The 23353-nt window shown below is 42.0% G+C and overlaps 1 protein-coding gene across 1 annotated transcript in view; it reads left to right on the top strand.

Moving 5' to 3' along the window:
* PRKCH (protein kinase C eta) overlaps positions 1-23353 on the top strand; it is a 773184-nt gene that overhangs the window by 503112 nt on the left and 246719 nt on the right. Inside the window, exons 7-8 of the mRNA XM_086937948.1 lie at positions 4021-4148; positions 14812-14937. Of these exons, the coding sequence (XP_086794074.1) occupies positions 4021-4148; positions 14812-14937 (254 nt within the window). The remainder of the gene's footprint in view (positions 1-4020; positions 4149-14811; positions 14938-23353) is intronic.

Genomic DNA, 23353 nt, shown 5'->3' with positions numbered 1-23353 from the left:
AGGTCCCAGGAACACTGCAATGGAGCCAGCCTTGGGGTTGGGGTCCACAAGGCCCAGCAAGAGCACGGGGGTGCATTCCCTCCTCACCCAAATATCTTTATTGACCCTGGGGGATGGGGGTTCCCGAGGCCTCGTAGAGGTTCAGTGAGTGGGGCTGCATACCCCACTCCCTATATTAAATATATTGACACCAGAGTATGTAGCCCCCAGGATCTTAAAATGCCCAGGTAGGGGGCCCACATACCTCCTCCCCTTATTTTTTTTTAAAGCCCACCTGAAGTTTTGTTTTAAAGAAGGGCACGTGAGCCCATGCTTTTGTATTTTTAAATTTTACTCCTGTTTACTGATCCTTTATGAATTTGAAGTCAAAATAAATCTATTTTTGGCTCACTGGGGTCACTCTGGGGCCCGAGCAGCAGGCCTAGGGAGTCAGGCTATTCTTACCCTGGCCCCTTTTTTTATTGTTTTTTTCAGGAGCAAGGACTCATTCACCATATCTTTAAAAGGCTGCACATATGACTTTGAGATGCTTTTCCCTTTTATTTAGAGCCTCAAGGATGACCAAGCACTGTAAAAGGTAAGAGTGATGCTGTTCCCTACTAACCAGGACACAGTGTACACCGCCCCTTTTTTATGTTTTCCTATCCTGCAGGACTCTCGCCTGGAGCCAGTGCAGTCCCTGTGCTCCTGTGGGATACTTGAGAGAGCAGACAAGCCCTGTTGGCTTGGTTGAGAGTTCTTCAGGATTGCGGCATCCCAAAAAATGTTTTTGTTTTTTTAATTTGGCCCCAGGAGGATTTCCCATATTCCGGCATGGTGTGCTCAACATTTCTCCTCATGTTGTGGCCATCCAATAAGAGTGTGAGCTCCCGCTGGAGAGAGATGGCCAATGGGAAAAAAGGCCCTCTCCGCCAATCCGATTGCTCTATTATTTTAAGTTGCATGTTCGTGTGACTCCCACAAGAATCCTGCGAATGCAACCATCCTGATATATACATTTTTAACCTTAATTTCTCAATAACTACTGAACAGATTTACACTAAATCTCAGAAAGCATTCTTTCTGGGGTAAAGATCTAGCTTTCTTGGGATCTCCTCCTTCCACCTCTCCGCATGTTAAGAACTTGGGAATGTTCTGTAATCAATGCTTTGCTCAAAGGGATCGTCTGATACTCATGTAAAGCGCTCTGATACCTCCGGGTCTAGCCAGCACTATATAAAACCTTTTAAATAAAAATAAATAAATAAATGTCATGCTTCATTTCCTCTAAAAATATTCCCTATGCATGAAACATGGAAATAGGGGGTTCTGACTCCAGGCTGTTCTGCCCGGACTATTGCAGCATCATCTACACTGGGGTCTCCAAAGGCCCATTTCTAGACTATAAAGCCTGCAATGAGGTATCCAAAATGTGCCTGTACTTAAGTAAGTGGGGCCACATGAAGCCTGCTCTGAAAGCAGTCGACTGGCTACTAGTTGAAGCCATAGTCAAATCAAGGTACTCTGCACTGTCACAATCCTTCTGGGGAAAAAGTCCAGACTACATACATAAATTAGCTTCAGCTAAAAACCTCCATGCATCAGCTACTAATTTAATCCAGCAACAGTCATTCAAACAATCGAACAGGGACAGATCCCTGGGAATAGACGGTCCAAGACTTTGGAAAGCTCTCAACACCTCCTTTAGATCTGAGCCCAATTGCATATGTTTCAGGAAACTACTAAAATCAGAACTACTCAGACATGCTTCTAATGGACCTTTGGAGCACCAGTAGCTGAGACCACCAAACATGAGCATGGGCACCTACCCCTTCTAAGTGGACTCATTCTCCCGCTACCTTAATTTTTTTCCATATATTGGACAGTGTTTGTATTCCTCGATAGTGCTCTCAATTAACAAAAAAGTAACATGGAGTGCATGACAAAACTCTAAAACAAATACAATTTATATTAACGTCTGTGACTATACCTCCCTCAAACAAGGTATGGTTACCTTGTTTGGTTATCTTTTGCTCTGTGTGGTTTGCGTCCCTCAGCACGGAAAACATGAAAGAAACTCAACATGCAGTGAGGTTAATTGATGTTTTTTTTTCTCAAGCAACTCCTATTTTTTAGCTTAGAAAATAATTTTAAAAAATTGCACACATTCGAAATTGAGCTTTACCTGGAAGCACTGGAGACATTGAAATCTCTGCCAGGCAGGTGCCGGCTTTCTAAATATGGCTGGTGGGCAACTCACTATAGCTTTAACCAGCCTCTGTGTCCCTTAAGCTTTCTCATTGGTAGTTCGAAGCATTCTGGCAATCTACGGATATGAAGATGAAAGTAGGAAGCATTGATTCGAGATAAAAAAAATTATATAAAGATGGGTCCCTAACCAGGTGCCCTGTGGTAATAAAGCCATACCGTGCCAATGGTTGAAGCTTTAGATGCCATATACATGATGTGGTTCAAGTGTGCCTGGCGACTGAATGTTCAAATGAAGGAAAAAGTATTTGTCTTATGAAAATGAAAAGTTTTATTCGAGTCATCTGTAAATCAACCCGTTAGTAGCACCTTTGTCCTCTTTTTATTATGTAATTTACATTTTCTCATAATACAAATGTGTTTTCTAGATGTGATTAGCCTCACTTATTTTCTCCTATTTAGCAGCTGAATATTGTTTCAATTGCTTCCATTTAAAATATTTTCTTTTTTTTGTCTATGTAAACATAAACCTGGTTTGTTTAATACCTTACCTTTCCAATATATGGCACTTTAATTATTATATTTGTGATGCACAGCAATTACACCCGGAAATACAATACTTAGGGATTATGGAGAGGGCTGCCTCTGTAAGGGATATTACCTCATGCACCATCTGTTTAAGTCAAACTGATTCCGTGACAGCACTAGTATTTTTAAAATGGAAGTTTTCACCACATTGAAATTGGTACATGCCCAAGTGATAAAGTGACTTAATTCTGGATGTTACTAGATTGGTAGTGCTGCCAGAGATCATGTATTCATGAGCATGTTCAACAGAAAGAGCAAAGAACTAAGCAATCAATGTTATGCATGAGTTGTCTCCCTTTAGGTCACTCATTGGTACCCTAGGTAGGAGGATGGATTTTTCCATGGAGGAACACAATCATCATAAACCCAGTGATGCACTCCTCAACTCCAAGGGTGAAGCAGCAGCACACCATGATCAATGGTGTCAATGCGTTCAGCCACTGTCAGGTCACAGTGGCCATGACTGCATGAAAAGCCATCTCATACACACACAAACCATAGGAGACAAAAGTTTGCATTAATAGTTAGACTACGTGGAATTCCCACATGGGATTCTGCTTCAACTGATCACAAATAGGCAGATGTGTTCGCATTTGGTCTTCCGTGGTGCAGGAATACCAGACCAATTTTACGGGCTGGAGAAACTAGCCAGTAAAATTACTTTAGGCATTGCCTTCTACAGCAGACATGCCTGGTCCCCCAGTTTGACTTCCTTTTCTGGCAAGGGAAGGGCATACAATGCTTCCCACTTCCCAGGACACTTTTTGAATAGTTGTGCATATTTGCTGTGTGGCATTTTTTTGTGGCGGTGATGTGTTCTGTCGTTTTCTGGGTTGCTGTGTATTTGTGCTGCATCATTGCAATGTGATTTTGTTATGTTGTACTACAGTTATTGTGTTGCATTCTTTTGACTGCTTTGTTGTGGTATGCTCTATTATATTTTAATTGCATTGTTATGCTGTTTTGTGTATGTATTGTGTTATGTTCTGTTTACTTTAGATAGGTCAACAAATGCTGCTACATGTCCTCCCAAAAGTAGCACATGCCTATACTTTCCCTGTCATAAGCAACATACACCACTGTCTAAGGTGGTAAAAGAGGCCTGCTCCAGTTCTCCTGATATGAATGCGATGCGTTTACTTTGTAGACTTTTACGCATGCCGACGGTTTCTATCTAGGGCTGTACTCCATTCTCCCATCCTTCTAACCCTGCTTCTAATGGCTTCCTTCCTCTCCTCTTCGCAGTGTGTAAAATGAATATCCATAAACGATGTGAACGCAACGTGGCAGCTCACTGTGGGGTGAATTCGGTTGAACTCGCAAAAGCCCTGGCAGAAATGGGCATCCAGGCAGAACAGATACCAAAGACACCGGTGAGGATGCTTTTTTTTATTCAATAGCTGAAAGACAATATATTGTTAACCACTTGCATACTGCACTCACTGGCCGCCCTTTCACCTCTTCCAATTGACTCACCCACAAGCCCTTTCACTTTCAGCCACCATGTTGATGACGGACAACCATGTTGGATGAGGAGCTCAGCAGGTGCAGGTGCGCTGATGTGACTTTAAGTGCCTGGCTGCTGTATGCCTCAGTCTTTTACAAGGAAGTAGCAAAGGGAGAGTAGTGTTTTGAGGCTAACAAATAGAATGATCAGGGGCAGCACCTCAGTAATAGTGAAGGAGCGTCGCCCCACTGGTCAAAGTCAGTCAGCGAAAAATAAAATGATAAAAAAATCTAATTATTTTATTTTCCGCTGACACGTTGGCAGTGTAGGGCGGGGCTGTACTATGGCAGGGGGAGGAGTGATGGGCACTGTAAAGTACACATGTCGGTTTGACAGGCCTAAGGCCAAGCAGACATGCACACTTAGGATTCTCCAACCTAGCTGTTTTGCACAGCTGAGTTGGAGAAACAGCATAGATTCCCAGGCACTGACTGAGCAGAAACCCAGGCCGCTCAGACCTAAGCTGCCGATGTCGACAGGTCCTTTTTTTCGATTAATTATTATACCCCTAATCACCCGTCCGCCTCTGCCCTCCCCCCCCCCCCCCCCCACTTTGGGGCAGCCACCATTGGAAATAATTCATTAGTTTTGCCATTCAAAGTCCCCAGCCTAGGTGAGTGACTTTTCAACAAGTTTATTAAATGTTGTTTATCAGTAGACCTGGGTAAAATTTAAAGTATGCTGATGTTATTTGGAACTTTGCATTATGCTTGTTACACAAAAATCCTAAAACGTCTTCATTATGCCACTTTGCATAATTGCATGCCATTGTCAGTAACAGCTAACAGCGAATCAGTCATTAGTGGTACACATTTACTGTAAATGCACGAAAACAACAGAATGCAACTGGCTGTTGGTCGCTGGCCTTTTGGATTCTTTTTTTGGGTGAAAATGTCATCCTCCTGTCAGAAATTTGACATCATTAAAGTAAACGAAACCAAATGAAGCAAAATTCACACACCTCTATTCATCGGTTTGTCGGAAGAATATGAGAACTTTCGCCTGCCAGGTTTAGTAGATGAAAGGCCGTATTATGTTACTTCCTTGGATGGCCCTAGAATGGCAGCCTGACCCTTGAGAGGCATGTATTTACTGTGGAGACATTTAAGTGAACATTATTTGGTTAAAGAAAAAAAGCTGAGGAGCTGGATGCAATTCTAAAAGTGACTCATCAGCATGTTATCCAAAACAACTCATTTAGAATCGGATATTCCTGGAATTGTGCACCAAACCGACTACCACCTGTTTTACTGGTACATGCCCTGTTCTGGCATGTCCAAAAATTGAATAGGTATTTACAGAAATAAAATCATTGTATGTGACAAGATGTTTACAAAACTGGAAAACCTGAAAAAGTCGTATTTGCAAATGCTAGGTAGCTGGTGACATGATGCCTTCAGTAATCAAAATGAGAAATATTAGGAACTCTTGTATGCTGTTAAAATACTTTAGTGAGTTAAATGGGCATTTTAAATATTTACCTACCAAAGGTTTTTATCCTGCCACAGTCTTCCACCATTTGGATGTCGATAAGCTGTGTAGCAATAAACTTTTTATATTTTACAGTAATAATTCATTACAAACTTGAGCAACAAGTGCAGAATTAAATCGAATACTTTTTACATCATGATTACTGCATTACTCTGCAGATCACGCTACCATCCTTAACTGGTGACCTCTAAATTTACTTACCTTTCATATTCGTGAACTACAGCAGTAGATTACTACTTTATCTTCCAGGCATTAACTTTAGCCTCATGGATTGATGGAATATATTAAACATTGGTGTTTCTCTAGTGTTGCTGTATTTGTACGCATATTTTAGAAAAAGGTGCAATCTTTGTGAAATATGTTCTTAAAAGAAAAAGAAATCTGACAAGAAAATATATCAGAGGGAACGCGTCGTCTTATTAATATTATGTTGATTAACCTTATTTTCTCCAGCAAATCCATGTTTATAGTACACTTCTTAGCCCCTAATCAAGATGGCGGTTGGACGAGCATCCGACTGTCATCGTATCGGGATGGAGATTGCCCAACATGTAGTCGGCATCTCTACCCGCCTTATTAGATCCGACTACCGTGAAGCCGGTCCAAAACATGCCTTTTTCAATTGCGGCTTGTGCTGCGGCCCAGAAAAGTGTGGCAGCACAAGCCATAATTGAAAAAAAGAATGTTTTTAAACATCCATGCACCGTGTGCCATGCACCATGTGGTGCCTGGCACTCGGTGCATGGATGTTTGGAGGGCACCACATGTGCCCACCTGGCCCCCCCATAGTGGTGGACCACGGGGGCCCTGCTAGTGGCCCATAAACTCCTATCCTATCTGCCTTTACATGGCGGTTGGACCTCCATGTAAAGGCAGAGGGAATGGTCCATTGTAATACCTACGGAGGTGCTTAAGCAGGCACTATCCCATTGTAGGGATTACGCTCCGACTCATGCTCCGATGGGCTCCATGAGCCTGTTGGAGACGTCAGTCGGTCCCAACACCGTTGCACTCCGACATTATTATGCAGCAGTCGGACTGCAGCCTCAGATGTCAGACTGATTGTCACCTTCGGCCTGTCAGTGGCGATCCACCCGACAACATAATCGTGCCCTTACTGTGGTGACTGAAGCTCTAACCCCCATCCAAACCTTGGTATTCGCCGTGGGTGCAGTCCATCTTTGCGGGATCAAGCCTGCTCATCTGCTCGTCTTTTGCTGTACCTGAACTGGGAGCCATCTCTAGGATGTCAAACCAGCATTTTACAAAACCCGAAATTATCCTAGAGATTGGCCTTTTTCATGTAGTGCAATGTCTGGGCCCCTTTCCAGTAATCTACATGCTTACTGTCCTTAAGTGCAAGTGTTTGTGAATACCACTTTTGCTGGACCCACAGACAACATCTCATAGATATACCATGCAAGGAGGGTTAATCATGCCCAGCAACCACCCCCTTTCCCTTGCATTTTGATGCTATAAGGCTGAAGACCTAAACGCCATTTCAGCTGCTTCTGAAGCTTGCTCTGCTCTCTTACCGCTAGGTGCCTCTTTTCCTTTTGTTACATTCCACCACTTAAGAAATATATTCAGTACTCCTCTGTTCATGGACCACCATGCAATTCATTCCTTGTGATCACACATACATCTTCCTTTGCTAAAGATGTCTATTCATAGTTTTCTGCTGGCAACGACAGTGTTAAATTGAAACTTCTCTTAATACAGAAGATTATCAATACATACAGAACACTGCAGGGACTATATCTCAGCCAGGGATTGTGAGGCTTTTCCTCTCCTGAATATTCAGACAAGATTAAACAGTATGGCTCTTGTAATTCATACTTAATTCTTTCATACCTTGTACCTAAAATTCAATGAGACCTCTGCAAAGGCAGGTGTATGCCCAGTGGGCCCTATTCTCCATTGATGTAGGATGTCTTGCTCAGCAAACACTCTGCATCCTCAGAGGTTCTGAACTTTTTTTTATAATCTGTCATAAACCTCACATTTTAATAGATTATCTTCAACATGTTTCATTCTCTTAAAAACATTACAGAAACTGCTATCACCTGGAGAACATAGAGTTCTCATTGTTCGGAGTACTGTCCTTAGCCGACTAGGCTACTGTAATGCACTTTTATTGGGTGCATCTCACATTTTAGATAAACAGCTGGCTTACATCTGAAATGCAGCAGCTCGGTTGGCATAAATTGTCTCAAAATGGGCCTCCATTTACTTGGCACTAAAAAGCTGCATTGGTTACCAGTCGGAGAGCAGATTATATTTCAATGACTTTGTATTGCGTACTGGGTTGCACATATGATGGGTCCCATTGGTTTAAGAGCTAAGGGGCTCATTACGATGGCGGTTAAACCGCCACAGGCAGGCTGCCTTTGGTGGTTTTACCGCCATCTCGGAGCACTTCTCTGCCTGCCATATTACGATGACGGGCAGTGTCCTGGCAGAAGCAAAGTCCATCCGACACGGGTCCGCCACAGGCAAATATTACGATCAGGGCCAGACTGGCCATAGCAGGCACCGAGCATTTCCCCGGTGGGCCGCCAGGGTCAAGGGTCAGTTTTGGGCCCCTGTGGGCCAATTTTGTTATAGGGCTGTTTTTGCAGCATAGCTGCAATATCAGCAGCTGAAACAAAATCGTTCGAATCCGGCCTTGGCTAACATCTCCGCCGCACCCCCAACCCCTCGGAGGGGCCAGCAAAGCACTTTGCCAGGGCCGGTTTTGATTCCCAGTCCAGCCCAGATTACGAATGCCTGGCAGACCCAACGATCATCTTTAAAATGGTGTCCGCCAGATTAGGATGCTGCATCCCACCAGCCTGTGAATTGCAGTTCAGCTGCCATTCACAGACTGATGGGGATGTACTTTTGGGGGCCTTAGTGGGCCTCCCTTCAGCAGACACTCAAGTTTTGTTCTTGGGGGCACCTATGGTGCCCCCCAACATTTCCCTGCACCATGTGGCAGGCACCGCGTGGTGCCTGCCACGTAGAGCTGGGAAATGCAAAACTTGCATTTTACCATTTTGGGGGGTGCTGCAGCCAGTAGCTCCCTCCACAATGGTAAAAATGCACAATGCAACCGCCACAGTGGCAGTCGCATTGTAATTGCATGTGTGGGACTGCCGTCATATAGGTGGACGGTCCCAAGTCCCGGTGCGATGGTCAGTCCGCCATCGTAATGACCCCCTAAGCTCAAGAATTCCCAACAAGGCTGCCTACTAAGATTGACTAAAGCAGGTGTTTAGGTTCAGAATAGATTTAGGCTCTCTAGGTTTGGAGGCAGAGCGTTCTCTGTAGAGGCAGCACATATATATTGAACACATTACCCATAGACCTACGGAACTCATACGGTCTTGGGCAGTTCAGGAAATTTCTTAAAACTTAGCTGTTTACTAGATAGTTATGGGGTAATGAATGACTGACTGTACTGGGATGTTTAGCTACAAGACACCTTTAAGGCAATTGGGCACTTTAGAAATATAATTATTAATAATAATAATAACCATTCAATTTTGTGCGCACACCGTTTGAGCACAAACATAAATTAGCAGTGGGATTAGCAGGTCTAAATTCTTTCATGCATAGGGTCCCTCCACAGCCAGACTCGTATTTAAGCCAGAATAAAAATACATCTTCACAGCCTCTTGCTTACCTGGGCCCAGATTGACTAAACTTTAGCAAAACACGCAGAGGGAAGTTGCTGCGTTGCATTGCAACCGAGGGCGGGAGCAGAATGTGCATATCTACTAAGATATGATGCAGTTCCAACATGTGACATGTAACATGATGCTGGCGCACTTCTGGCTGCCTTGTGCCAATACAGGCCCCTTTGCGCCAGGAGGCAAGGGTGCATGGCCAGAATAGTTTTTGTGTAGAAAGGAATAACATCCTTCCCAAAAAAAACTATTCTTTGAGCCTTATTCCACTTTGTATGTGTGTTGTAGCATGCAAAGCGGCGGTAACAAGTGGAAAAAGAGATATTTCTGTTTGTTCCGCCAGCCTCAGGTATGGGCACCATTTTGGCGCAAACCCATGTTTAGTGACTTTAGTAAATTTGGTCTTGCATCAAAATGCATGGGTGGATGAACGAAAGCGCCCTTGCTCCACGCAAACAATGCCTCCCTGACGCAAGGTAACACAACACAGCGCTGTGAGCTGCCTTGCTTTACCTTTGGAATAAAATCCCATCCAAATCTTGATTTGCTTGGCTTTCCAAATCCCAACAGAGGCACAACCCTGATGCAAAATCTTAGTAGTCTTGGGCCTAAATGCTTTCTAATTCTGCAAATGTGCAATTTGTGTCATGCATTCTGTGACAGTGATATCGAAGGTAGGTTGGTTGAATTGTAAAATTGCGGACACGTTATAGTTGCTTTTATGGGTGAATCATATCCCACCTAAAATGAGAAATATTTTGAGTAAGGCTAAAACTTTAATTGAAGGGAAGGTTAGGAAAATGTCTAAGCACTGGCGATTTTACAGGTTTACAAACACTGCCATTTAGTGGTGCTCGCTGGTAGTATGCAAGAGTTACTAGGGTCTCGTTTATTTTTTAGTTTAGTGTTATAATAACAAACTTCGTAAAGTAATTACTGCATCAGCTGCTACCCATTTTTTTTGCACAAACCTCCAAATCAGGTACTAATTAATCTCGTGCTGATGCCATTACCTAATGAGAACGGCAACCAGATACAACTGTATTATCAGATCATTCTCTGAGGTGATGAAAAAAATCCCCCCTCTATTTTATCAAATTTTTTTTTTCCGGAGTTTTATATAACGCAAACTTGATCCGAAGGTATTAGAGCGTTTTACATGAGCACCGGTTACGTTACAGATGGACACAAATATAAAAATGTTTAGGCACGGGGAGATTAAGCAATTTGCCCAGAATCACAGGATGTTGAGCGTCGTTGCTAGGACTCGAACTGGTTCCTCAGATTCGAGGTCGACCGCTCCAGCTTTTAGGCTACATCCTCTCCATTTAATCTAAATGCCTGAGTGATAATTTGTATTGGTTTCAGATCAGTAATATAGCAGGACATGTTGTTTAGTGTATACTCCTGCGCCAAAAAACATGTAAATATCGGGCCTCATTTATGAAAAGTGATGCATCGCTGCGAGAAAACAGCGATGCGTCACTTTTCATTGCGCCCTCCTTGCGACACCAATGATGCCTCATATTTACAGTATGACGCATCCTGTTGCAAGGAGTTACAGATACGTCAGTATTTCTAACGTATCTGTAGGCCCAAAAATTACGCTTTGCTTGAGTGTGTCACAAAAGTGTCGCAACTCCAACAATGGGTCATTACACATGGGTAAGTCCCATGTTAAATGTGTCTGTGTCAGTATTATGCCTGCCATGAGGCAGGTGTAAGGTTTTGACGCATTTCCGTCCTAGAAATGGCGCAGTGAAATCTCATAGATTTCACTGAGTCACTTCTACAACCCTTTCTTGCGTCGGAACGCCCCCCCTGCATACATTAGACCTGGCGCAGGTATAATGTGGCCTGGGGTTTACAAAGTGACGCATCTACCTAGATGCGTCACTTTGTAAATATGACACATTTTTTACACCGCTGGTGCATCACAAAAAGTGACGCACCGGCAGCGTAAAAGTGACGCAAGGCCTCATAAATAAGGTCCATTATATCTAAATTCAGGTAGACAGCAGTAGTAGGGATAACTGTGACATGAGCATCTATAGATAGAATGTTTCAGTGCTGCAAATATTAAGTCCCTTTGTTTGAGTTGTGGTATCTTATGGAGTAATTTCAATTGTTTAAAGTAGTGTAGTTGCTTTCAAATCTGATGGATTTACTGTGTGAGCTAGTACAGCTTATGTGATGCTGCTAGCCTTAAAATAGGCAGCAATTTGTGACAGTAAAGCAATGGATAGAATTCTTATTTAATACCATACTCTAAAATAGGGGTGTGTGGTATTAAAACATAAGAAATTACACCACAATCTTGAAATACATGGGTCTGGTCATTTGCTTTGTAATTCTGTTTTCCCAAAAGTTCAGAGCAATTCATTATAAAAATAGTAAGAATCTGTTACTTTCACAGGATAACCAGATATGTAGTATTTGGATGGCCTTTAGGACAGACCTTTACGGTGATTTCAAGGGGGTAGGAGCACACTGCTGGCATCTTAGCACCAGGGCTCTCAAATGCATCATGGCATATGCGGTACAATGTAGTGTGTATTCTCACAGTTGAAAGTAATCAGAAGGTCACCTAGTGCTGGACAGCTATGGACACAAGTTTCAACCTGTTTGCCTTTAATCAGCAGAGAGCTGTTCTTACTTTTGGGTGGTCTTAACATGCTGCTTCTAGTTCTTCGGGTCAAGCTCGTCTAGAAGCTCAAGTGCACCCCACATGGATTGTCAACTACAAGAGCACCCTCTGGGAGGAGCCACAAATTCAGGAGGGGGTTTTCATTCTTTACATGTCCTCGACCCATTAACTCACTTTGCAGACTCTTGTCAATGTAACTAGAAATTGTGTCATGTAATGTTAACATTACCACTTGGGCCAATTGTAAATCACACCAGTGAAGTTAACAAAAGTTCTCAAAATTCACATTATGCAATTTCGCAAAATTTCTACCAGTGGGAGAATGGATTGCACAAAAGAAGTCTCGCTGAGAGATGTTTTCTGCTCAAGCCAGTTTCTTGCCAATGCCTTGTGTGAATTTGTTTTACACCACGGCATACCTTATGTGAAAAATGTCATGTGAAATATAGTGAAACTGATATTAATTGTGAAATTATAATTTTGCAACATTTTCATGAAATGTCAAAAATGTGCACTGTCACAGAATCAGCGTGTGCCATACAGCTAGGAACACGTGCTGGGTACCTAACACAACACCAAAAACATGTGGGCGAATATAACTGCATGGTGGAACAAAAACAGATAAAGGAGACTATCTTTCTCGAAATGTATTTTCAAATATCAGATGCTTATAGAGGCATTACGACTCTTGTAAACTTTCACCAACTCCTTCACAGTTGGCCTACCCTGTTGTCTTCTGCATGAAATCTCGCCCTGAGGAGCACGGGCTTTTTTTGTTGTTGTTGAAACTGAGAAAATCAAAGATGCCATTGCCTAATTCTTTTACAGAGACCTGCAGCCTGAACGGACTTTTGATGATTTTTGGACAGTTTGTCCTTATCTCAGAGAGGAGAGTAGGTCTTGAATTTAAAAACAAAACTGAGCACGAGTGTCTATCCTCGTGGCCTTTGTTAAACCGAAAATATTATCTACTTTTAACAAACTATGGTACCAGTCCTTATGGAAAAGAGTATTGCCTCAGACATTTAGATTTGCTACCCAGACTGCCTACAGCACATTATCATTCCGCGTTATGTACAAAGTGAAACTCACCCTTTTGCAGAAAAAATTACCTCTCACTTTCCAATTTGCTTTTTCTCATAAAAATGGGTGAGAATATTATAACCAAATATTTGCATCAGTAATTGATCAGAGACTACTGCCTGCTCCCAAGTTGGAAAGAGGGGACCCCTACAACCTAGTGGTTTGCTAATCGTAGGGATTGTACAGACATGAATTGAAAAGGAGAAAATGAGAAAATAGCAAACCAATTGATGGTATTTTCGCCCTTGTTACAACCTCATTTTACATAATCATTACATGAACATTAATAATTCACTTAGACAATAACGTATGCAAAATATATGACTACTGCCTGCTCCCTCCAGAGCCCATCGCCCATCCCTCCTGGACAATTTATACTCTGTCTGATTTTTCTGGCTGAGAAAGGCGTCCAACGCTTCCTTGTGATTTGCAAGAAAATCAATAAACCTACATCTCTTTGTAAATGCCTTTGCCTCCTCCTCTTCTGTATGGTTTCCAAGGGAAGGCAATGTCCACATTGAGGGCTCATTCCTACAGGACTTAATGGATCCATTGGAATCATGAGATATCCGGGGACACCGTGCATTCAAAGCGGCTGGAATCTATAGATGAACCACCAGAGACAACTGGGAGCATCAGAAATAGAGAATTCTCCATTAAAATGTCTTTTGTTAGAGGTATCTCATTGTTCCACTGGTCATCCTTGGTAATCCCGCACCTCGCCTCCGGTACCTCTTACTCTGAGGATGCAAAATTACCACCTGAAATTACGGCACTGGCAATGGGCCCTGATGAGTTACCAATACACTTGTGGCACAGTGTCACTTCGATACATTGCACTGTTATCTCTGCCCTTTTAGCTGGCTTTGATATACATTTGTCACTATACAAAATCCTTAAAATAGATAGATACTTCTACCAGATACCATGATTTCCAAATCTTGGGATTATTCCCTTTGAAAGGTTTGATAAATGGGATCCTTTTCTTTGTATTTGTCATGGCTGCCATTCCTTACTTGCCTGTTTTGTAAACTTCAGATTTGCTCCAACTTTACCTTTAATATCCGCCTTTGACTAAACTCACATTCATTCACAACCAGTTAATGTACTATTCTAACAGTATAGAAATACCTTTTTTAGGGTCTGGTGCTCGATCATGCAGTGGTGAATCTAGGGGATGGCTGAGATATATATTTGGCTCAAAACAAAATCCTTAAAATAGATATATGCATTCTACCAGATGCTACTATGAAATCATAACAGGAAAAATAAATATAATGAATGTATTTGTTACGAGGTATCAGATCATATATGTTTTAAAGCAGTCACATTTTTAAAATTCTGATTCTATTTGTTTTCAGTGTACACCTGATTTTTTTCAGGGACCCTTACTCGTTTTGTTTGTTTTTCTTACAAATGATTGTGGTTAGCTATGAATTTTTAATTGCATTTTTATTAGTTTGATTTAACTTGGTAAATCTTTCCCTGGAACAAGAAGCGGGGGGGGGGGGATTACCTTTACTCAGCACAGTACATACATGTGGCAGAAATACCAGAGATATTGTTATAATTACTAAATGCCTTTCTTTATTGCCAAATGCTGTGATCAGATTTTAAATCCTGCTTTTCAATTTCAGTACCGGAAAGATCCTCCTCGTGACCATAGTCAAGAAAATGGATCTTCGAGAACTGCCTCCCACTCAAAACTTGGCATTGACGACTTCCTCTTTATTCGAGTCCTGGGGAAAGGCAGCTTTGGAAAGGTGTGTGGGCTTTTCCTTTTTGTAGCACCTTTGCATTTTTTGCATGATCAATCTATCTTTTCCCTTTTTGTTTACAGCACAGTACTATAAAACGGATCACTGAAATAATATCGAGGGACAAAATATCGACTTGCCAAAATATCGTGGACAAAATATCGACAGTCAAAATATCGAGTTTGTATCTACAAACAGGTAAGTACAAAAATATCAAGTACAAAATATCGTTAACAATAATATAGATGTAAAAAATATCGACTTTATTAAAAACAGTGTTAAATTAAATTAATATTAAATTTTAATTACTTAAATATACTTAAAAATACTTAAATTAAATTATAATAATTAAATAATAAATGAAAATAATAAAAATAATTTTTTACAATCTTATTTGTTGACCCTGAACCCTAAAGTATACCCCTTTACCCAAAAACCCAAAACTGACCCTGAACCCTAAAAATACCCCTTTACCCAAAAACTAAAAACTGACCCTGAACCCTAAAAATGCCCCTTTACCCAAAAACTGAAAACTGACCCTGAACGCTAAAAATGCCCCTTTACCCAAAAACTGAAAACTGACCTTGAACCCTAAAAATGCCCCTTTACCCAAAAACTGAAAACTGACCCTGAACCCTAAAAATGCCCCTTTACCCAAAAACTAAAAACTGACCCTGAACTCTAAAAATGCCCCTTTACCCAAAAACTGAAAACTGACCCTGAACCCTAAAAATGCCCCTTTACCCAAAAACTAAAAACTGACCCTGAACCCTAAAAATGCCCCTTTACCCAAAAACTGAAAACTGACCCTGAACCCTAAAAATACTCCTTTACCCAAAATTTATCAATATTATTTAATTACCAAATAATTATTAATTAACAATAACAATAAAGTAAATATATTAGCACATTAGCTGTAATTATTTTAATAATTAATATTATTTTTTCCCAATTAATTACTTAACAATAACACAAAATTATATATATTAAAATGTACTCTAATTAATGTAATTAACTAATTACAATTAATTAATTACCAATTAATTACTAATACAAAATATGTACAAAATTATATTAATTAATTAACTAATTATTATTAATTCATTATCAATTAATTATTAATTATAAATATTTACAAACATATATTAATTAATTAATTATTATTAAATTACTTCCCACCCTATTCCCCTATAGACCCACAACCCGCTACAGAATTACATTACGCAATTATTAAAAAAACAAAATTCATTTAATATCGACTGTATAAAATATAGATAGCAAAAATATCCAATTTTTAATAATATATAATATTTTATAGTGTATTTTTATGTAATAATATGTGTGAAAAGTGTGTATTAATGTTATAAAATATTTTATTAAATGAATTTTGTTTTTTTAATAATTGGATATTTTTGCTACCTATATTTTATACAGTCGATATTACTTCACTTACCTGAAAAACGATATTTTTGTAGTCGATATTATGTCCAGTCGATATTTTGTCCAGTCTATATTTAAAACTCGATATTATGTCCAGTCGATATTTTGGAGTCGATATTTTGTCTGTGCACCGTATAAAACCATTGTAAGAAGACCACACAGACTCTGAATGTATCTGTTACAAAGATGAGACATACGCAGCGATCTGAAGAGTCTTCTTTATTACCTCTAAACACCATCACAGGTTCCAGTCAGCTCGAGTCAGCTGTGGAATGTTCACACATTCTACCTGGCACAAACCAAGGGGAGGGAGGGCAGAGGGGTGGCGGGACATACCAAGTAGGGATTGCAACAGTATCCTAAGAAAACCACTATCAGTGGGCTCATACATGTAAAGGGTCTTAGAAACACAATAGGACTGTATCTCTTTTTTTAGTGCTTCTGAGGTAATTGAGTATTACAGAAAGGAATACAGCCATCTGTGAAGAATCTTCAGTGACACCTCTTATGCAGTGCAAAGTAAGCCTGTGCAGCTAAAGGGTGGTGCTTGAATTTGCAGCAGGCTTTGACTCTTTACAAATGAGGAAAAGCGTTTGTCCATGAGCGTGAAATTGCACCATAGTACAAAAACACGAGTACTGGCAAAAGCCCCTGGAGGCAAGTGGTAACTGCACCTTGCCATAGAGATAGTGAAGAGTTAGTGCAGTCCACCTAGCCTCCACTAACCCCTGGGGGCCTTATTGAGGCAGATAGAGTCAGAAGTCACCCATGGACGTTTCCTGCCACTGCACAGCATACGCTGGGTGTGCTCCTGCTGACACTGACAGTGTAGTGCACTCTATGTAGGCATACTAGGCAACACCCCAGCGGACCCCAAATGGCCCACGATGACCTGTGCAACATTTGACTGACCCCACCATCTTACGGGGCACCAGAGTTACCCCCAAGGGTCGAGGGGATTTGGGTATAAAAACATGAAAGGGTGGGTGAGCCGAATTTTCATTTTTGCATGCTGTTATATATTCACAGAATTAATACACAAACTGCAGACATAGGTTTCTATTACTAATGGGTTTTACTACCCCAATGTGCACTCAATGCACTCAGTAGTAACCTCGCCACAGATGTTACTGATGTTCTTGCTTCCCATCTTAAAACCTCAGCGGCTACTTCGCTTTTCCAGTCTTTGCTTTGTTCTCCGACTGCATCATTCTATTGCTACTGTCCTAGGATACGTTCACATTTTTTAACCCAATAGGTCAGTATCTTTTCAATGTTAAGTTCTTTCCATTCCTTCACATGTTACCTCCCCCCAATGTGCTCCCTAAAGTGAATATTGTTGTTTGATAGCCCACTGCCAATGTCTATAACAGTTGTTAAAGGCCCACTCACTGAGTTAAAGACCTAAACCACAGGCGAGAGCCTATAAAGGGAGCAAGGGAGGGTGGTTTTTTGTAAAGTAAATATGGAGAAATGTAAGGTAAGCATTGGAAGATTTGAGCAGAAGGTTTCTACCGGTATTTATTAGCCCTGGACCTTTTCATTGTCTTCAATGGAGTTCTCAACAGTCCTGTGTTCTAATATATCATTACAGCCCACTGCTGAGGGATTATGGATTGTTACTTGGGGGAGAGAGATTGCAACAACTGGGATCACCTGAGGCAGAAGAGCTATGGTAGCATTAGAACATTCCACCACTGGGATGGAATGTTCTAAATTTAAAAAGGAGAAACAGAAAGACAACTATTGGAATTTTAGAGCAGAAGATTGTAGCAGACATTAGTGGCCCTGAGTCACTCAATAATCTCCAGTGGAGGTCAGAACATTCCAATGTGCTAATAGAAGCTCATACAGTACTCATGATCTAAAGAGATGATTTCACATATATGTTTTCTATATCCAAAGAAATGTGAATGTCTTCAGCTCATCTCTATGCATATTGCGACTCTTAATGTATTCTCTGCTCCAATTATCCCATATTTACAAGGGGACTCATTAGGGCCAGTGTGTCAGTTTTTTAAGAGCCATGTCAAAAAATACCTACACTCGAACCGGATGTGCCGCACAGTTTACAATGTGTGCAGAGTAGGCATTACCTCGTAAAAACTTACTTAGAACTGACGCAGTGATATTTGCAAGTTTTTCAATGTGTGACACATCTTTAAGATGGGTCACTCTAAGCATGCAATGCCTTAAAAATCCTATGCCTCTTCAACTCAGCGGTTGGAAATGATACAGTGGCTTTTCAATAGGAATCTGACCAGTAGACATCACTTTACACACTGGAATAAATTATTAAATCACATCTCTACTAGTCATAGGTCTACACCTGTGACAACCATGTTGTAAGACCCCCCCTTGACCAACCTGGGACCACAGCACCTATGATATCATCATCCACTGCAGCAATACTTTGCGACGTTGTGTACCCCATGTTCGGGACAGGCCAGGATTGTCTTATCCCCATGGAGAAATAGGTCCTCAAGTCCAATCAAGCGTACTCCAAATCACAGCAGGTAAGTACACACATAAGGTATGTAACCCATGATTTGCCACTTTATATTACAACATGTACTTGTATCCCCTCACACTCAAGTGTATCTCACTATGTCACACATACTTACATATAAGTAGACTATGTCCATTGTATGTGACAGATAGCCAAACTGTATACTTGTCTGCATTACATCCAGGACCAATGTAATAGTGTACAAGATGACTATTCCAACATTTTTCAGTCCATTACATTGGTTCCCACACATTAGGCTACTTGGGTCAATTAGAACTCTGTTGTTTGACTCATTGCTGAAGTTGCATCGGTTGTAAGGCCAACTTTGGTAATGCGCCCTGTTAGACCTGACATCATTGGCTTGAGTCTCTCCTCCATTTTTTCTGTTTGCCTCCACTGTTTTACAATGTTTTTGCTGGTATATGCTTTGGGCGCTGTGCCACTGCTGATCAGTGCCATAGCGCAAGTGCTCCCTATGTTAAATTGATGTATCTATTGTATCCATGTTTGGCTTATTTGGTTTACTGTCAGTCCCTAGTCTAGTGCACCAGAAGTGCCGGGGCTTATAAATACAAATGCCGCTCGTGGGCTTGCAGCACGTGTTGTGCCACCCACAGGAGCGGCCTCGTAAAAGAATGTCTACGGGTCGGTCATTGCGAGACCCACGTGCAGCCTAGTGCTGTCACGCAAGCTGCGCAAGTATACCTACTTGCCAGCCCCTCAAACCTTCCCTTGACTTCATGTTAGTCACCCCTATGGTCGGCCCACGGGCAGGGTGCATTGTAAGTATAAGGTAGGACACGCCTGGCCAAGTTGGCATGTCCTAATAGTGAATTACAGCCATCTTCGTTCTTCACTATTGCGAGGTAGCCTGCTCTCCATTAGTAGAATGGGCCGCCGGGATTATTAATGCTATGATCCTAGTTGGCTCGGGGAGCATGGTGCAATGTCGAGTTTGGTATCCCTGAACTCGGGGTTTAATTACGCATCCGTTGGTGTGGATGGTTTTTGGACTCTGGGTTTGAAAATAGCAATTTTAGAAAGTGTCTATTTTCTTGTCTAACCATATCTGGTTTCTGCTGGTCTTGCGTGTGTGTGACAGGAGCTGGGTGGCTCCACAGGTCTGGATGAGCCAGTGTGAGATGAGTGGGACATTTGCGTTGAGAGTAGGGGGAGAGTAGTTGCTGATAGCCTGCCCTGCCTGATACAATGCTGGCTCCACCTCCTGCCAAGCGGCTGATGGCTCTGTGCCTGCCATGGACGATCCTAGCGCCACCTCCTGCCAGGAGGCCGATAGCTCTGCTCCTGCCAGTGTCAATGCTGGCTCCACCTCCTGCTGGGCGTCTGAGGATCCAGCCCTGCGCAATGATAGGCCAGGTGCTTCTGCCTGGCTCCACCCACAACAGACCCAGGATGTTGGGAAATTCCCCTGCATGGACAAAGGGATCAAAGCCAAAAAGGGGTATAAGAGAAGGACCCCTGAACCAAGACTTTAGATCACTTCTGACAAGGAACCCTGTAACCAAGGGCAAGAGGCCTGCTGATCTAAGGACTTGCCTACCCCTTCTGCCAGTCTGCTGTTTGCTGGGGGGAATCCTGCAGTGCTTCTTTATTTTTGCCTAGGAACCAGGAGAGAGGAACTGTGTGTGTACTCTCACGCTTGCTAAGAAAATCTCCAAGGACTGGAAGAGTGCCAGTCTCCTGCTGAAGTCACAGGGCTAAAGGACTTCATCTGCTTAAAGTGCTATTTGCTGGAACCTGTGAATCCAGCACCTCTGAAAGAGCCAGCAACCTCGACGCCGACGGACGTCGCCGAATCCAGCTCGACATAGTGAGTAACGGCTCCAGTGTCCCGCTTCCTCGACGCCGGCCGCCGGGCCCGATCGACGCCAGCAGCAACGCCAGTGAGTAGTGAGTTCGGCTCCAGCTCCAAGGTACCTCGTGTCTGCACCGCTGCTGATCGCATCGCCCTCGTGCCCTCTCGACGCCGTGAGCGCTGCTCACTCTTTGCAACGGCATCATCGACAACGACGCCTGCTGAGGCCTGATCGACACCGAAGACGCGACGCCGGATTGCTCGACGCCGCTGATCATCGTGTGCTTCATTTTCCAAGGTACTGTGTTGTTGGGGGTCTGTGTGACTCCGGGCTCGACGTAGCGCTCCTCGCGGTCGACGCCGAACCTTTGGATTAACTTTGCCTCGACGTCGTGTAGCCCCCGTGTGGGTTATCTTGTTGCTAAGAACTGTGTTTACAAGAAGAAGATTTGCTTTGATACGAAAGACTCTGTGCTAAAGAAGAAACTACCTTTGAACTATTTTTCCCTTCCCCGAGTATTTATTAAGATTGTGTACATTTTTGTCGTTATTTGGTCTTGTGCTAAGCCTTATATAAAAATACTTATTTTTATAATACTACTGTGTCGTGTCCATTTGTAGTGTATTCACTCTATTACTGTATGTGGTCATAAATGCTTAACGCACAGCCTCCGAGATAAGCCTATCTGCTCTGCCAAGCTACCAAGGGGGTGAGCAGGGGTTATCAAAGGGTGTGATCCCCTTGCACTGACTAGAAAAGGTGTGTCCCTATTTGTCAGAAGTGCATACCTCTGCCAACTAGAGACAGCCGGTTCTAACACGCCCCTTTTGGGTCTGATGTGCTGTGGCAGCCTTCCGACTGATATGCCAGAATGTCTGACACATCCTGGGGCCTTACTTCATGGTGCCTAGTATTGTAAATATGACACTTACATGGTGTAGTAACCTGTCTTGCCGCAGCACAAGACATGTTGACACATCTCTGCCGTAATGCACCGATGAGTCACTCCTTGTAAATGAAGCCCAAAAAGTTGTTCAAAAGTATTGACCTACATGTCTCCCCTCCCTCCCCAAACAGGTGATTGAGCCAAATTTATGGGTGTAAGTTACTACAATTAAAAGGAAGCAGTAGTAAGTATATAAGTACAGCATGACACATGGCCTACCATTAACAATGCAACATCCTCTTATGAAATAGACTTATAGTATAAAACTATAGGAAATAATGTTAAATTAAAATTACTTGTTTCACCTTTTTGAAACTTTATATAAATAAAATTGAATTTTTAAAAATTATCTATATTTATTCTATTTATTTATAACTACAAAATGCTGTTTGTGAAAAGGTCCCAATTAGAAAAAATAAAAATACTTCAAGAGCAATAGCATATGAGTGCAGAGTTGTGGAAAGTCAAGCATGAAGAGAAAGTGTTGTTGCCTGGAGGAAAAAGGATCAGACAAGTCTCACACTGGTGGATGCCTAGCACAGCAGGGACTGAATGATCTATGGGAAGTCAACCCAAACACTTGGGAAGGTACTAGCCACTGTGTTCCAGTTATTAGTCTTGGAAAGAATCGCATCATGGAACTTGGTGAAGTGTCAGCCATAGCAGTTTTTTCTTGAGCCTATGAGAAGCTGTGAAGCCTTGATGGGAAGGTGTAACTTAGGCTAGTGTGTGCTGTCATGAAACTTTAAAAGAAAAAACACTGCATTATAAGAGACTGTACAAGTGCACAAATAAAGTTATGACTATTCTACGTCCCTTTCATGGCCATTGGCTTGCTGTAATTTGCTGCTAGCTCTGTGCAGCACAGTATTCCTAATCGCTACAAATATTTCTTGGATACCACGATTCTACATTACAGTGAACCTCTTTTCAATTGGAAATTACTGAGATGCAATAATTCAAACTGCGCTTTCATGGCGATAAGAAGCAAACTTTGCTTAGCAGATGGAAGCAGGTAACAGCCACTGCTGCTGGTGTTCACACATAAAGCAAGAAGGTGTTGATATTAATGCCATATTTCCTGACTTTGTTGGCCATTGAGGGTATTGCTACAAAGCTTGCTGTGCTAACATGCAAAGGTGAGCACATTAGAGCTAGGGGTAATAAACAGGGTGACATGTTCAGCCCAGTGGAGCTGAGATTCTCTGGTCTTGAAGAGAGGCATGGTGGCACATCTAGGACAGGTGTTTGGAAACTAAAGTCATACGTGCTGTAAATGGAGCAGATTGTTTCAAATGTAAAGGGACAATCAAGAAGAAATAACATCTGAATCCTCAGGATTGACTAGAAAATCCAAGACTATGTTAAGCACCTACTGCAAGAGCTATTTGAAGATAGTGCTTTTGTTTGTTGCTGGAGGGGTCACATAAATCACTGCCTGTATAGCCCTGACAGGATGGCCCAAGGTCTGTGTAAATGCTTAACTTCAGAGATAAAACAGATCCCCAAACTTGCAGTGGAGAAAGGCACAATGCAGTTTGAAGGGTAGAAAGTGATGATGGCTTGCTATTTTCTAGGAGGGGCTTCAATCATACAGGTGTTTGTGTCTCTGACGAAAATGGGGGACTGAAGGCACTGATATGGGAATTAAATAGTCTTGAAGCTAAAACAAAGGCACTAGAATTGCAGTATTAGTTTAATCAAGATGGA

This window comes from Lissotriton vulgaris, chromosome 9 (genome assembly GCF_964263255.1).
Source record: "Lissotriton vulgaris chromosome 9, aLisVul1.2, whole genome shotgun sequence".
NCBI lineage: Eukaryota > Metazoa > Chordata > Amphibia > Caudata > Salamandridae > Lissotriton > Lissotriton vulgaris.
Note: the sequence above shows the minus strand (reverse complement) of the source record. Positions and strands in the feature narration are given on the sequence as shown.